General features: G+C 42.6%; 1 protein-coding gene across 2 annotated transcripts in view; it reads left to right on the top strand.

Moving 5' to 3' along the window:
* Positions 1–9,992: 9,992 nt before the first annotated feature.
* The window catches only part of EDEM3 (ER degradation enhancing alpha-mannosidase like protein 3), a 67,827-nt gene continuing 63,851 nt past the window's right edge, over positions 9,993–13,968 (top strand). For both annotated transcript variants that reach the window (XM_021682584.2, XM_044916390.1), the window contains exon 1: positions 9,993–10,185. In XM_021682584.2, coding sequence (XP_021538259.1) covers positions 10,025–10,185 — 161 coding nt within the window. In that variant the 5' untranslated portion in view covers positions 9,993–10,024. The remainder of the gene's footprint in view (positions 10,186–13,968) is intronic.

Raw genomic sequence — 13,968 nt, 5'->3', positions numbered from 1 at the left:
CATAGAATGGAAAATGGCAGATCCAGGTGTAGAAGTCAAGTCATGTGATTTGAAGTTCAGTGCTCAAGAGTGGGTACAAAGCAAACGAAAGTGTGTGTGTGTGTCAATGTGTGTGTGTGTGTGTGTGTGTGCACGTACATGCCTGTGCCAGATGAAGAGAAAGAGTAGAAAGGAAAGTGAAATGAGATGAGGTGACACAGAGGAAAACCAGACAAAAACAAGACAATAGTGTGGGATGCTCTGGCAACCCAAACAAGGTGCTAAAATTAAGTGCAAGCCCCCCAAAAAAGGGCTGAGAAGAATCTGAAGTTAGTATTTGCTTAAGAGCTAGTTCTTTTTTTAAAAAAAATATTTTATTTATTTATTTGAGAGAGAGAGTGAGAGCGTGCTCGCACAAGTTGGGGGAGATGTGGTGGAGGGGCAGGGGGAGGGGCGGAGGGAGAAGCAGACTCCTCGCTGAGTGTAGAGCCTGCCTTGGGGCTGGGTCCCAGGACCCTGAGATCATGACCTGTGTTGAAGTCAGATGCTTAACCGACTGAGCCACCCAGATACCCCAAAAGCTAGTTCTCTAAATAATAATAAGGTCTATTAATCATTAGCAGTGGACTAACAATAGTACATTTCCATGCACAATGCAGATGTGCTTGCCTCATTGCCTGGTGCCATGAAAAATGTGGTCAAGAGGGCAGTGGTATCTAAAACCACATCTCTCAAAGTTTTAAGTACAATCATGTGTATTGGAGATTGTATAGTGATTTTAAAACACCACAAGGAAATTGATCTACAAAGAAACGATTTATTCCATTTTTCATCCATGACAAATTTTCCCTTCCCTTGGCTTATCACCTAAAATACTAAACACTCTACTTGTAAAAAAAAAGAAAAACAAAAAATCAAGAAACAAAAACACAACAGAGAAAAAGCACAAGAATCTTTCAACAGATTTGGAGAAGAACCAAATAAAGTACTATTTTCATACAACTTTAAGCTGGAGTAAAAAGCCAGGAAGTAGCTAATTTTGAATATTTAAGAACTGTCAACATTTATTTCAATGGAAAGCACACCTCTGAGGTTAACAAATGATGACGTTTGATAAATTTGGATCACTCTGTCTGAGGATTATGGGATAAGAGGGAGAAAGTCTGAAAAGACAGTATTAGGTGTGTATAAATTTTCTACATGTATATCTATACATGCAAATGGAGTTTCTAGAAAGTAAGAATGTCAGATTTGGATAATCAGTAAAATCAGCATCACTACAGAAATAGGTAATTTTTAAAAAAGATTTTATTTCTTTATTTGTCAGAGAGAGAGAGAGCACAAGCCGGGGGAGCAGCAGGCAGAGGGAGAAGCAGGCTTCCCGTTGAGCAAGGAGTCCGATGAGGAACTCAATCCCAGGACCCTGGGATCATGACCTGAGCCAAAGGCAGATGCTTAACTGACTGAGCCACCCACACTCCCCAGAAATAGCTAATTTTTAATTCTTGAGCATCAGAATACTGAGATGCTTTTCGACCTATTCAACTGGGCCTCTTTCACTTTGATCCTCAATTTCATATATAATTAAATCAGCCTGTACAATTGAGTATCTTTTAAATCCCATGGAGATTGAAGGTAAAATGCACCTTGGTGAAAACAAAGTAAAAAACTGAGCTAAGTCACACAAAAAACTGAAAAGATTTCTGACAGGGCGCCTGGGTGGCTCAGTTGGTTAAGCGACTGCCTTCGGCTCAGGTCACGATCCTGGAGTCCCAGGATCGAGTCCCACATCGGGCTCCCTGCTTGGCGGGGAGTCTGCTTCTCCCTCTGACCCTCCTCCCTCTCATGCTCTCTGTCTCTCATTCTCTCTCTCTCTCAAATAAATAAATAAAATCTTTAAAAAAAAAAAAAAAAGATTTCTGACAAGTCGATTCCACCTCTATAACTTCAAATGGCTTACAGATGAGGCCACTTTTAATTTTTTTTTTTAAAGATTTTATTTATTTATTTGAGAGAGAGCACATGAGAGGGGGGAGGGTCAGAGGGAGAAGCAGACTCCCTGCCGAGCAGGGAGCCCGATGCGGGACTCGATCCAGGGACTCCAGGATCATGGCCTGAGCCGAAGGCAGTCGCTTAACCAACTGAGCCACCCAGGCGCCCGGCCACTTTTAATTTTAAGAGGGGAGAAAAGTACCTTGTGTTTGTATGTATGTTTACTCTAAAACACGGACGAAGCTCTACAGCTTATGCAAGGTCTCCGTGGCAGAAACCAGGCATGAATTAAAAAGTTTCTTGAGTTGCAGGTCTAGGAGAGCTACATTTTTGGATGGCGAGCCTGCAGTAGCAGGAAGTGGCCAGGAAGCCAAGGAAGAGGACAAGAGTAGAATCATGGTCCTGTGGGAGAAGCTGCACCTACCCGTGAATCCAATGTTCTCAACAATGGCGACTTTTCCTTTTCATTCCATAATGACCAGAATATCAATAGCTACTATTTATTGAGCTCTTTCAAACTGTGCTAAATATTTTACACACATCATCTCACCACTTTCACAATGTCCCTAAGGAGGAAGGTTTTTACAACAATTAAACCATTTAATCCTTTTTTTTTTTTTTAAAGATTTTATTTATTTGAGAGAGAGAGAGCATACACAAGGCAGCATGAGAGAGCAAGAGAGCGGCAGTGTGAGGGGGAGAAGCCCCCTCCCCACTGAGCAGGGAGTCCAACATAGCTGATCCCAGGACCCAGGATCATGACCTGAACTGAAGGCAGACGCTAAACCTACTGAGCCACCTAGGCGTAGCAACCATTTAATCCTTCTAAAAAACGCTGGGAGGCAGGTACTATTCTTATCCTCATTTTATAAATGAGGAACTAAGGCACAAAGAAATTCGGTAATTTGCTTAAGATAACATGGCCAGTAAGTAGCAGAGCTGGCCCAGAGTCATTGTTCTTGGTCACCTAGTGAAGTCAGCCTTCAAATGTGGAGTGGTGCAGACTTAAACCCCTTCAAATGTGGAGTGGTGCAGACTTAAATCCCTTCAAATGTGGAGTGGTGCAGACTTAAACCCCTTCAAATGTGGAGTGGTGCAGACTTAAACCCCTGTGGCCAGACTAAAATACAAAGTGGGGACTGTGTTGGCAATGCAGAGTGGGAATTTAGGAGAGAGCCCAGAGGCAAGATGCACTTGCTTGGAAAGAGCCATGTGACTTGGCTTTGTTTCTGATACATGGAAGTAAATGGAAAATGGCTACAAAATGAGACACCCAACCACAAGAGTGAGCTTAACATGAAACATGACGCAGTGACGCAGGAGCAAAATCTCTTATCTAAGGCAGCTGGTGCAGGTGTCAGGAAGAGAAGTGAGATAATAATTGGAAACTGAAGTGATTTTTAAGATCTTGAATCATGATTGAGAGGTGGGAAAAGCCCTGGGGACATCTTTATCAGCAGCGAATCTTCCGTATTTCCTGTTCTCTTTCTTGGAATTTGCGTAAGTCCGACAGCCAAGCCTGAAGTCAGCCCACCACATTCACTATCTTCTTCATGAAACTGTCTTTCTAGGGCCTGAAAGTCCCTAGTTGTGAATGTAGAATAAGTACTGTCTGTATTTAATGTTTGTAAGATTGGGTTCTCCAGAAGTGTTCTGCAAATTCCACCCACTATCAAATAATGGGAGAAGCAATTTGAAGAATGACAAAACCACTACTCTCAACTTCCACACTAGAGTTTTAGGAGTAATAAGATCTGTTGTACTAAAGAATTCAAGTCATTTAGGGGCAACTGCTTCTGTAATGGTCAGTCTCACACAGCTGCAAGCAGCCTCCTGGGACTATTACCCAGCAGTGAGAGTGAAGGGCAGACCCACCCTTGTGTTTGTGACTCCACATGATTCTGACCGGGGCTCCTCCCACTCCCTAAGTCCAGATCCATCCAAGGAAGAAAATAAAGAGAACACCTGGTGAGCATACATATTTACATAAGCTACAAGGTTGTGCAAACAAACTCTTTTAACTGGTAAAAGGGCATTTTATAAATGGCTCTTATTTCTAACCATTTGCTTTGACAACTTTATTTTATTTATTTTTTTAATTCAAGTGCAATTAACACAGTGTTATATGAGTTTCAGATATACATTTTAATGATTCAACAATTCCATACATCACTCAGTGCTCATCAAGATTAAGTGTGCTCTACCAAGATGTCCATCGACAGATGAATGGATAAAGAAGATGTGGTATATATATACAATGGAATATTATGCAGCCATCAAAAGGAATGAAATCTTGCCATTTGCAACGATGTGGATGGAACTGGAGGGTATTATGTTGAGCGAAATAAGTCAAACAGAGAAAGACATGTATCATATGACCTCACTGATAAGAGGAATTCTTAATCGCAGGAAACAAACTGAGGGTTGCTGGAGTGGGGGGTGGGGTGGGAGGGATGGGGTGACTGGGTGATAGACACTGGGGAGGGTATGTGCTCTGGTAAGCGCTGTGAATTGTGCAAGACTGTTGAATCTCAGATCTGTACCTCTGAAACAAATAATGCAATATATGTTAAGAAAAAAAAAAAAGAAGAAGAAGAAGAAGGTAGCGGGAGGGGAAGAATGAAGGGGGGGAAATCGGAGGGGTAGATGAACCATGAGAGACGATGGACTCTGAGAAACAAACTGAGGGTTCTAGAGGGGAGGGGGGTGGGGGGATGGGTTAGCCTGGTGATGGGTATTAAAGAGGCACGTTCTGCATGGAGCACTGGGTGTTATGCACAAACAATGAATCATGGAACACTACATCTAAAACTAATGATGTAATGTATGGGGATTAACATAAGAATAAAAAAATTAAAAAAAAAAGATTAAGTGTACTCTAATCCCTTTCACCTATTTTATCCATCCCCCCACCACCCCACCTGTGGTAACCACCAGTTTGTTCTCTATATTTCAGAATCTGGCTTTTTGTTTATCTCTTTTTTTCTTTGTTTGTTTCTTTTGTTTTTTAAATTTCACATGAGTGAAATCATAAGGTATCTGTCTTTCTCTGACTGACTTATTTCACTTAGTATGATACCCTCTAGATCCATCCATGTTGTTGCAAATGGCAAGATTTCATTCTTTTTTATGGCTGAGTAATATTCCATTATATAGTCACCGCATTTTCTTTATCCATTTCTCTACAGATGGACACTTGGGCTTCCATATTTTGGCTATTGTAAATAATGTTGCAGTAAACATAGGGGTGCGTATATCTTTTTGAATTAGTGTTCTCATTTTCTTTGGATAAATATCCAGTAATAGGATTACTGGATCATATATTTTTAATTTTTTGAGGAACCTCCATACTGTTTTCCACAGTGACTGCACTACCTTTCATTCCCACCAACAGCTCCTTTCTCTCCCTATCCTTGCCAATACTTATTATTTCCTATCCTTTTTGAGTCTAGCCATTCTGACTGGTATGAGGTGATATCTCATTGTGGTTTTGATTTGCATTTCCCTGATGACTGGTGACATTGAGCACCTCTTCATGTGCCTGTTGGCCATCTGTATGTATTTTTTGGAAAAATATCTATTCATGTTCTCTGCTCATTTTTAATTGGATTATCTGGTGTTGAATTGTATAAGTTCTTTATATATTTTGGGCATCAACCCCTTATCAGATACATCAGTTATAAATGTTTCTCCCATTCATTAGGTTGTCTTTTGTTTTGTTGATGGTCTCCTTTGCTGGGCAAAAGCTTTTTATTTCTGTAGTGTAGTGATTTCTTACCATTTTTAATGGTCTTTACATATCTAAAATCTTTTCCATATTGTTTAAAGTCCTTATCCTTATTCTCCTTAATGCTTTCCACCAGTGTTCCCCCCCCCGTATAACACACCAAGGTTTCTCTTGTCTAACTCCTATATCCTTTTTTATCACTAACTGTATAAGTTCTAAAATACCATGTATAGGTTTTAAAATAATGAATGTAAATTGTTCCTAGTGTCCATAACTGGCCAAGTAGCTAAGAATTTCGATTATTTCCATCATGGGGTTAAAATGGAATCTCTTTTGAAATACACTTTGGGAATATATTTTTCTTTCACTTCCACAGGTTCCACCTTACATATGATAAGTTGCAATGCTTTTTAGGCCATGCAAGCTTTTCTACTCACAGTTTTGCAGAGATTGGTGACAAATGGACTCAAGCATTGACTAGAAATTGAATTTCAGTAAAGGAGGGAAAAAATGCTTATTATTTAGCAAGTCAACAAAAGTATGTTCCATGTTCTCATCAGACACTTTTTAAATGTAGTGTTAGCTTAAAAACAAATAAGCCAAAGTGGGGGACAGAAAATGCTAAACATTAAAAGCCAGAACTTGGGCGCCTGGGTGGCTCAGTCGTTAAGCGTCTGCCTTCGGCTCAGGTCATGATCCCAGGGTCCTGGGATCGAGCCCCGCATCGGGCTCCCTGCTCCGCGGGAAGCCTGCTTCTCCCTCTCCCACTCCCCCTGCTTGTGTTCCTGCTCTCGCTATCTCTCTCTCTCTGTCAAATAAATAAATAAAATCTTAAAAAAAAAAAAAAAACTGGCTTAAAAGCCAGAACTTATTCTTGAGAACATTGTTTGTTAATGACAGTTACTAGTCAATTCTTGACTTTTTATAAAGGCTTGGAACATCAGGAAGATAAAGAAAACTGAGTTACTACCAATAATCTACTACAAATAATTGACTTGACTACATTTCAATAAAACTGAAGGTCATTGGCTATTTTTCTATTTTTTTCCTTCTTTTTTTTTTTTAAGATTTTATTTATTTGCGAGACAGAGAATGAGAGACAGAGAGCATGAGAGGGAGGCGGGTCAGAGGGAGAAGCAGACTCCCTGCTGAGCAGAGAGCCCGACGTGGGACTCGATCCCGGAACTCCAGGATCATGACCTGAGCCGAAGGCAGTCGCTTAACCAACTGAGCCACCCAGGCGCCCTTTCCTTCTTTTTTAGATTTTATTTATTTATTTGAGAGAGAAACAGAGAGTGCCCAAGCAGGGGGAGGGACAGAGGGAGAGGGACAAGCTGATTCCCTGCTGAGCGCAAAGCCCCACATGGTGTGACTTGGGTGGGGGGACAAACTTGGCCTACGCTGGCTGACCAGAGCCAACATGGGCCCCACGTGGCTTGATCCCAGGACCCTGAGATCATGACCTGAGCCAAAGTCAGACACTTAACTGACTGAGCTACCCAGGAACCCCTATTTTTCTATTTTCTTTGTTCCTAGTTTTCAAATACTGGATGTTGGTATTGACCTTTAGCTTGTCATGTCTCTATGCCAGCACTAAGAACAATTCATAGGTATTATTTATTTAGCTAACTTCATCCTTAAAGCTGCCAAAGAGGATCCAGGATGGAACCAATATAGGGTTGCAAGTCCATAAAAAGAATAAAATTAAATGTTGTACAGAAATGACCTCATGTGTTTTCACAGCCTCCATGTAAGTAGATAAAGGGACTATATTAGTCCTTATTTTATAGATAAAGAAACTGAAGGAATAAGGAAACAGGTATATTCAACATGTATTAAGCATCTATAACAGCAGAGGCACGGTGTGGAGTTTTGGAACATACACATAATTAAGCTGAAGTCTATACCCTCCAAACAGTTACAATCTAGTGGACATGGCTGACTGTGAAAAACACAATCATAAACATAGAATACAATGAAAGAACAGGGGAGGGAATGACTTCTAATGGCTGTAAGCTTTTGAAGGGGTTTTGTAGAGGGGCACCTGGGTGGCTCAGTCATTAAGCATCTGCCTTCGGCTCAGGTCATGATCTCAGGGTCCTGGGATCGAGCCCCGCGTCAGGCTCCCTGCTCAGCGGGAAGCCTGCTTCTCCCTCTCCCACTCCCCCTGCTTGTGTTCCCTCTCTTTCTGTGTACCTCTCTCTGTCATATAAATAAATAAAATCTTTTTTTTAAAAAAAGAAAGGGTTTTGTAGAGATGGAATCTGAGCCAAGATTTAATGGGTAGAGTGTTCTACAGACAAAGCTGGTGGGATAGCAGAGGTAAGAGCAAAGGCATAGAAAGGTAGGACATGTGAATTTGTTAGTTATCACATGAATCTGAGGGCAGGGCAGGGGTAGAAGGGAGATGACATGTTCAGAAGGTCTGTAGATGTCCTTAATGCCAACTCTGGTAACAATAGGGTGAAAAGTAGGGTGGCAGGGAGATAATTAGGAGACAACTGCAATGGTTCAGGAAAGAGGTAATGAGGCTTGAGCTGAGCAGAAGTAGGAGTGACAGCAGGTAGAGATAGAAGAAGTAAAATCTATATAATTTGGCCACTGAGTGGGTGTGGACCATGAAGGAGGAGGAAGAGTTGAAGATGATTCTAACGCATTAATTTGAACCAGTGAACATACTACATTTGAGCTACCTTGGGCCAGAGAGAAGGGAATTTCTATTAGGAAGGTGGAAATGGGGGTCTAGAGATCACGACAGATACGGATTTAGAAATCAACCACAGGCATATGATGACTGAATCCATATGAGTGGAAGAAATCACCAAAGAATAATGTACAAAGAGAAAAAAAGACAAAAAGAAAACCTTAAAATGTAGGGAACACCAGCGTTTTAAGAATGAGTAGAGTGGGGAGTGAAGGAAGAGTCATTGGTGTCACATGAACGGTGGCTTTGAGAGGGAAGCGGATGATGCAAGCTGATAGAAATCAAGGAAGAAAAGTTTCCAGAAATAGAGCTGAACGATGCTGAGAGGATCAGTAGGCGATTTCCTGTGGTCACAGAGATCACATCTGCACCTCAACTCCGCACCGACCTACCGAATTATCACACACACACACAAATGTGTTGTTTTTTTTTTTTCAAGAGGAACCTACTCCTTATTTTACCAATAGTTAATGTGGGACTCAGTGATCAAAATAAATCGCAAGTTCCAATTTCCTTCAGTAATTTTTCTTTGCAGCTCACTCTACTCTCCTTACATTGAGCTTTTTAGAGAACTATTATTAATCAAGTACGTGTCCTCTTTAATCCTTGTGGATGCGGTTACATGCAAGGACTCCTGAGTCATAGAGGCTGGTTGGGCATCTAATCCAGCAGTGTGACGAGGACTTGTTACCCAACGTCTTCAGCGTCGGTTTCCTCATTTGCAAAGTGGGAATGACGGTACTTACTTCTTAAGAGTTGAGAAGCGTGCAAGAGAGAACGCAAGTAAAACTCTTAGCACATTGCGTCAAAGGTCAAGTCATTTTTGCTGTTACCGTTCTGTAATCTCCCCGAGAGCAGAAGACAACCCCAACACTAGTCCCTAAAGCGTGTAGCACCGAGCTGGGGACGTGTGAGCCTCATTCTGCCAGCCCTCGGGGGAGCGGCAAGCGCAGGAAGAGGGATAAATAGTTGACAGCTTCCCCAGGACTCTGTAGCTGACAGCCCCGGTGCAAGGACTGGCTGCAAGACGCAGCGGAAAGCGGGATCTCAGGCACCGCCCGTGACCCTCAGACGACCACACGTCCCAGGGTGCAGCGCGCCCACCCTGAGTGGAAATTTAGCCAGGCGGAGTCGGATTGCGAGCCCGCCGGTGGAAGCAGTGCACGCTGGGAATTGTAGTCTTCGGGTCGCAAGTTCACGGGTCGGAGGCGGGCCGAAGCCAGAGGTCCCTCCCCAGTCCCGCCTTTTGTCCACGTCTCACTTCTCTCGACCAATGCCCTCTCCTTTCCCCGGAGCCAGCCCCTCTCCGATCCGGTCCCCATTGGTCCCGAGCTTCAACGCCTTGGGCCCTACCCGGAAGTAGCGTTGGGGGAGGCGGTTTCCTAGACTACGACACCGGAAAGCTGGGGGAGGTGCTCAGGGCTGCTGAGGGCGGAGGGCGGTGGCAGCGCTGGCGCTGGAGACCGGCTCCGTGGTTTCGGGAAGCAGATCGGCGACGGCTGCCGCTCGCGTAGCTCCGCATCCCGCCCTCGGCACGGCTCGCAGCCCCCTTGCCACCGGCGTCCGACAATGTGTCCCACCGGCCGGGCGTAGCCGCTGCGCGTGCGCGGAACCGTGGGGCCATGAGCGAAGCCGGCGGCGGCCGGGGCTGTGGGTCCTCGGTCCCCCAGCGAGCGCCATGGAGCCTGGTGGCGGCGACGGCCGCGTTCTGCCTGGTGTCGGCCACGTCCGTCTGGACGGCGGGGGCCGCGCCCATGAGTAGGGAGGAGAGACAGAAGCTTGGGTAAGGGTGCTTGGCAGCCTCGGGTGGGTTTCCTCAGGGGGCGGACCACAGGCGAGATGCTTGTCATTGCGACCCGGGCGCGCAGTGGCCTCTCTTGTCGCGATTGGGATGGCTGTTGCCCCGCGAGGACCCTGGCGGGGAGGACAGGGTCCGGGAAGGTGCGGGCCGTCGCCTGAGGTGCGACCTGGAGGGACCGTCGGGGTGTCGCCTGGGCCGTTGGTGACATGTGCAGGCTCCTTGAGGCCAACCGCCGTGTGTCAACGCAGCTGCCATGTCAGTGGCCCGTGAAGGGGGCTACAGCCCGTGCTACTACGCGTCAGAGTCCTGCGGTTGTCTTTAGTCGGAGACATGGTTAGATTTCTCGCACAAGTGAGCTCCTAGCTGGGAAGATGTTGGCTGATCTCACAGTAGTTAAGGAAATAGTCTTTACACCTGTTACGGAAAAGGGGGCGTTCATTGGAATTTGAACTTGACACATTTACCATTTCCTTGCAATGTTTTCTTGCACTGAATTTTCTAATAGAACAGTATTTAACGGTATTATTCAGAAGCCTCAATTAAGTATACCTGTTCACTTTACTCAAAGTAGTTTTATCAATTTCGAAAGTGTCATAAAATTATCACTTATATTTACAGCATTTAATTGGGAGTCAATATTCCTAATATATGCTAGGTCCCACAAATGAATAAGAAAAAAGCCAAGAACCAGTAAGAAAAATGAGCAAAGAGCATGAAGAGTTAATTCATTCAAGAGGAAATGCAAATGGTCAATAAATATGAAAAGTTACTCAACCTCTTAAATGTGAGAGATGCAGATTAAAACAATGAGATAGCTGTTTTTGCCATCAGATTAATAAGTAGAGGGGCGCCTGGCTGGTTCAGTCAGTAGAGCCTGTGACTCTTGATCTCAGGGTTGTAAATTTGAGCCCCACGTTGGGTGGAGAGATGACTTAAAAATAAAATCTTAAAAAAAAAAATTAGTAAGTACGAAACACAGAGTACTGACTAATCGAAGTGTGAGAAAAGATTTGGTGGGAGTGTAAATTGCTGTAACTTATTGACAATATCTCCTAAAATTTAAATTGTGTGTACTCTTTGATTCATTAATCCCGTCTCAGGAATCAATCCTACAGAAATACAAGCGCTGTTGATGTAGAGATAGGTGTACAAGGATGTGCTTTTTTTTTTTTAGGTGGTGCATTTTGAAAGAATGGAACTGTTCCTTGGTGCATCCGTATTGTGGAATAATATTCAGACATTAGGGAGGAGGTAGATCATTGGAAGGCTATCCAGGATACATTCCCAACACACACACAAAAAATGCAAGTTGTAGAATAATATGTTTAGTGCCATTCCATGTTCTCTCTCTCTCTCTCTCTCTTTTTTTTAAGATTTTTATTTGAGAAAGAGAGCCAGTGAGAGAGAGCATGAGCAGGGGGAGGGGCAGAGGGAGAAGCAGGCTCCCTGCTGATCAGGGAGTGAGATGTGGGGCTGGATCCTAGGACTCTGGGATCATGACCTGAGCCGAAGGCAGACACTTAGCTCACTGAGCCACCCAGGTGCCTCACCATGCCATGTTCTTTTTTTTTTTTTTTTAAAGATTTTATTTATTTATTTGACAGGGAGAGACACACAGAAAGAGAGGGAACACAAGCAGGGGGAGCGGGAGAGGGAGAAGCAGGCCTCCTGCAGAGCAGGGAGCCTGATGCGGGGCTCCATCCCAGGACCCTGGGATCATGACCTGAGCCGAAGGCAGACACTTAACGACTGAGCCATCCAGGCACCCCATCCCATGTTCTTTTAAAAGCAGAAAAGACATTGTCTAAGTTCAGAAAAACATGGAAAGATGATTACCCCTGGGTTAGGATGGAGGTGAGATGGAACCATCAGGTTTTATTTCATATACTTCCTTATGTTTAAATTATTGCAAGAGTATTGTATTATTTTTTTAAATAAGGTAACAATAAAAGATGCCTGATGGAAAAAAATCAGCTACCCAAAGAAAATTATCAGTAAACTCTTAATAAGTATCTTATATTTTCTCTATGAATTTAATGTGTCATTGATAACTGTTTTAATGAATGCTCTGCTCTGTGCCAGGCAGTTTACACTTTACTCTCTAATCCTCCCTGTTAATGAGGTGGAGGTGATCCCCATTAAGCAGGTGAGGAAATTGAGACTCAAGGTCAGCTTGTTCAAACTCAGCTAGTAAGTGATGGAGTCAGTATTCAAAACCAGGTCTGGGGGCGCCTGGGTGGTTCAGTCGTTAAGCGTCTGCCTTCGGCTCAGGTCATGATCCCAGAGTCCTGAGATCGAGCCCTGCATCGGGCTCCCTGCTCAGCGGGAGGCCTGCTTCTCCCTCTCCCACTCCCCCTGCTTGTGTTCCCTCTCTCGCTGTGTCTCTCTCTGTCAAATAAATAAATAAAATCTTTAAAAAAAAACCCAAAAAAACCAACCAGGTCTGTATGACCTCAGAGCCGATGTTCTCTCTACTATGTTGCACTTCTTAAGACTTGGAAAGAGAAGCTTCAAGTCTGTTAAGGATAGAAAGTATCTTATTTGACCACCACTCCTCTTTTTCTTTTTTTTATTAAAAATCTTTATTTGAAGAAAAGTCATTAGTTAAGTCATTTTTGACCAAAATTAATTTTTAACTGGAAAAGTTCAACCAGAGTGGCTTGAACTGTCAGTTTAAATTTTGAGAGTAAGAGTCTGGAGCTATAAACCACAAATACACAATTGCTGGCTAAGCAGCCAGCAATTTTCGGGAAACTGAACTCTGATTCATTAGGTTTACCTGTGTGATTTTTTTAAAAGCCCAAATAATAATTTATGATAAAAAGCCTAAAATGCCCCATCCCTTTTCCTATCCCCCCAAACCAAACTGATGATAAAGACTGGAATTATCACAAGTTGTGAGCAGTTGCTCAGTTGCTTGCAGGTTATAGTTTATGGAATTTTTTACTTGGTCATATGTAGTCTTACTCTTCCTGGATTACATTGTTTTTTGTTTTTGTGGTTTAAATGTTATAGCAGTTGTTAATGTTATCTTTTCATTTAAAAAAAAGTATAAAGCCCTCCAATTTCTGTAGGACATTGACAGGCAATGTAGTTTTAGAAAAAGCTGACTTACAAAAATTAATTTAAAATAAATAAAAAGACAATTTTTGAACTATGAATCTGATTTCCAATACATTTCTATTCACTTGCTGAATAGAAATAAAACTTCATAGAGACATTTTTTTCTGTTTAATAGAGTAAGCTACCATTCTGTATTTAAATATGACTGTGAGGACTTACATGTTTAACTAGGAGAGAGAGTGTTCAACTGGATATTAAATATCTCCACTTTGAAGTATGTGTTATGATATTTGATGGTCATATGCTACAAAAATGTAAGGTTTGGAAAATTATGTGTCCTCAAATGCAATTGTGATTTATTCATAATCATGAAAATTGAATGCTTTTGAAGTTTGGGTTAACAAGTTAAAGCTTATGTTATCTGTAATGCGCATGTCTAGGCACTGCCATTACCAGTTAAAGGAATTCCTATTTCTTGGCAATAATCTTGTGTTGATTCCATTTCAGTGAAAGGAAAAAGAAGAATTTCCATATTCCATTTATTGATATCAGTGCTTGAAAAAATTTTAACATTGTTTTTGGTTGTTCACTAGCTAATTTGAGAGATCTTTATCATTTGCAATTTTAATAAATGTGTGGAAGAATTCTTTAAGATACTCCATAGTTTTCTGAGATAACTTGATCCATATTCTATCATATATG

Source organism: Neomonachus schauinslandi, chromosome 6 (assembly GCF_002201575.2).
Source record: "Neomonachus schauinslandi chromosome 6, ASM220157v2, whole genome shotgun sequence".
NCBI classification, from domain to species: domain Eukaryota; kingdom Metazoa; phylum Chordata; class Mammalia; order Carnivora; family Phocidae; genus Neomonachus; species Neomonachus schauinslandi.
Note: the sequence above shows the minus strand (reverse complement) of the source record. Positions and strands in the feature narration are given on the sequence as shown.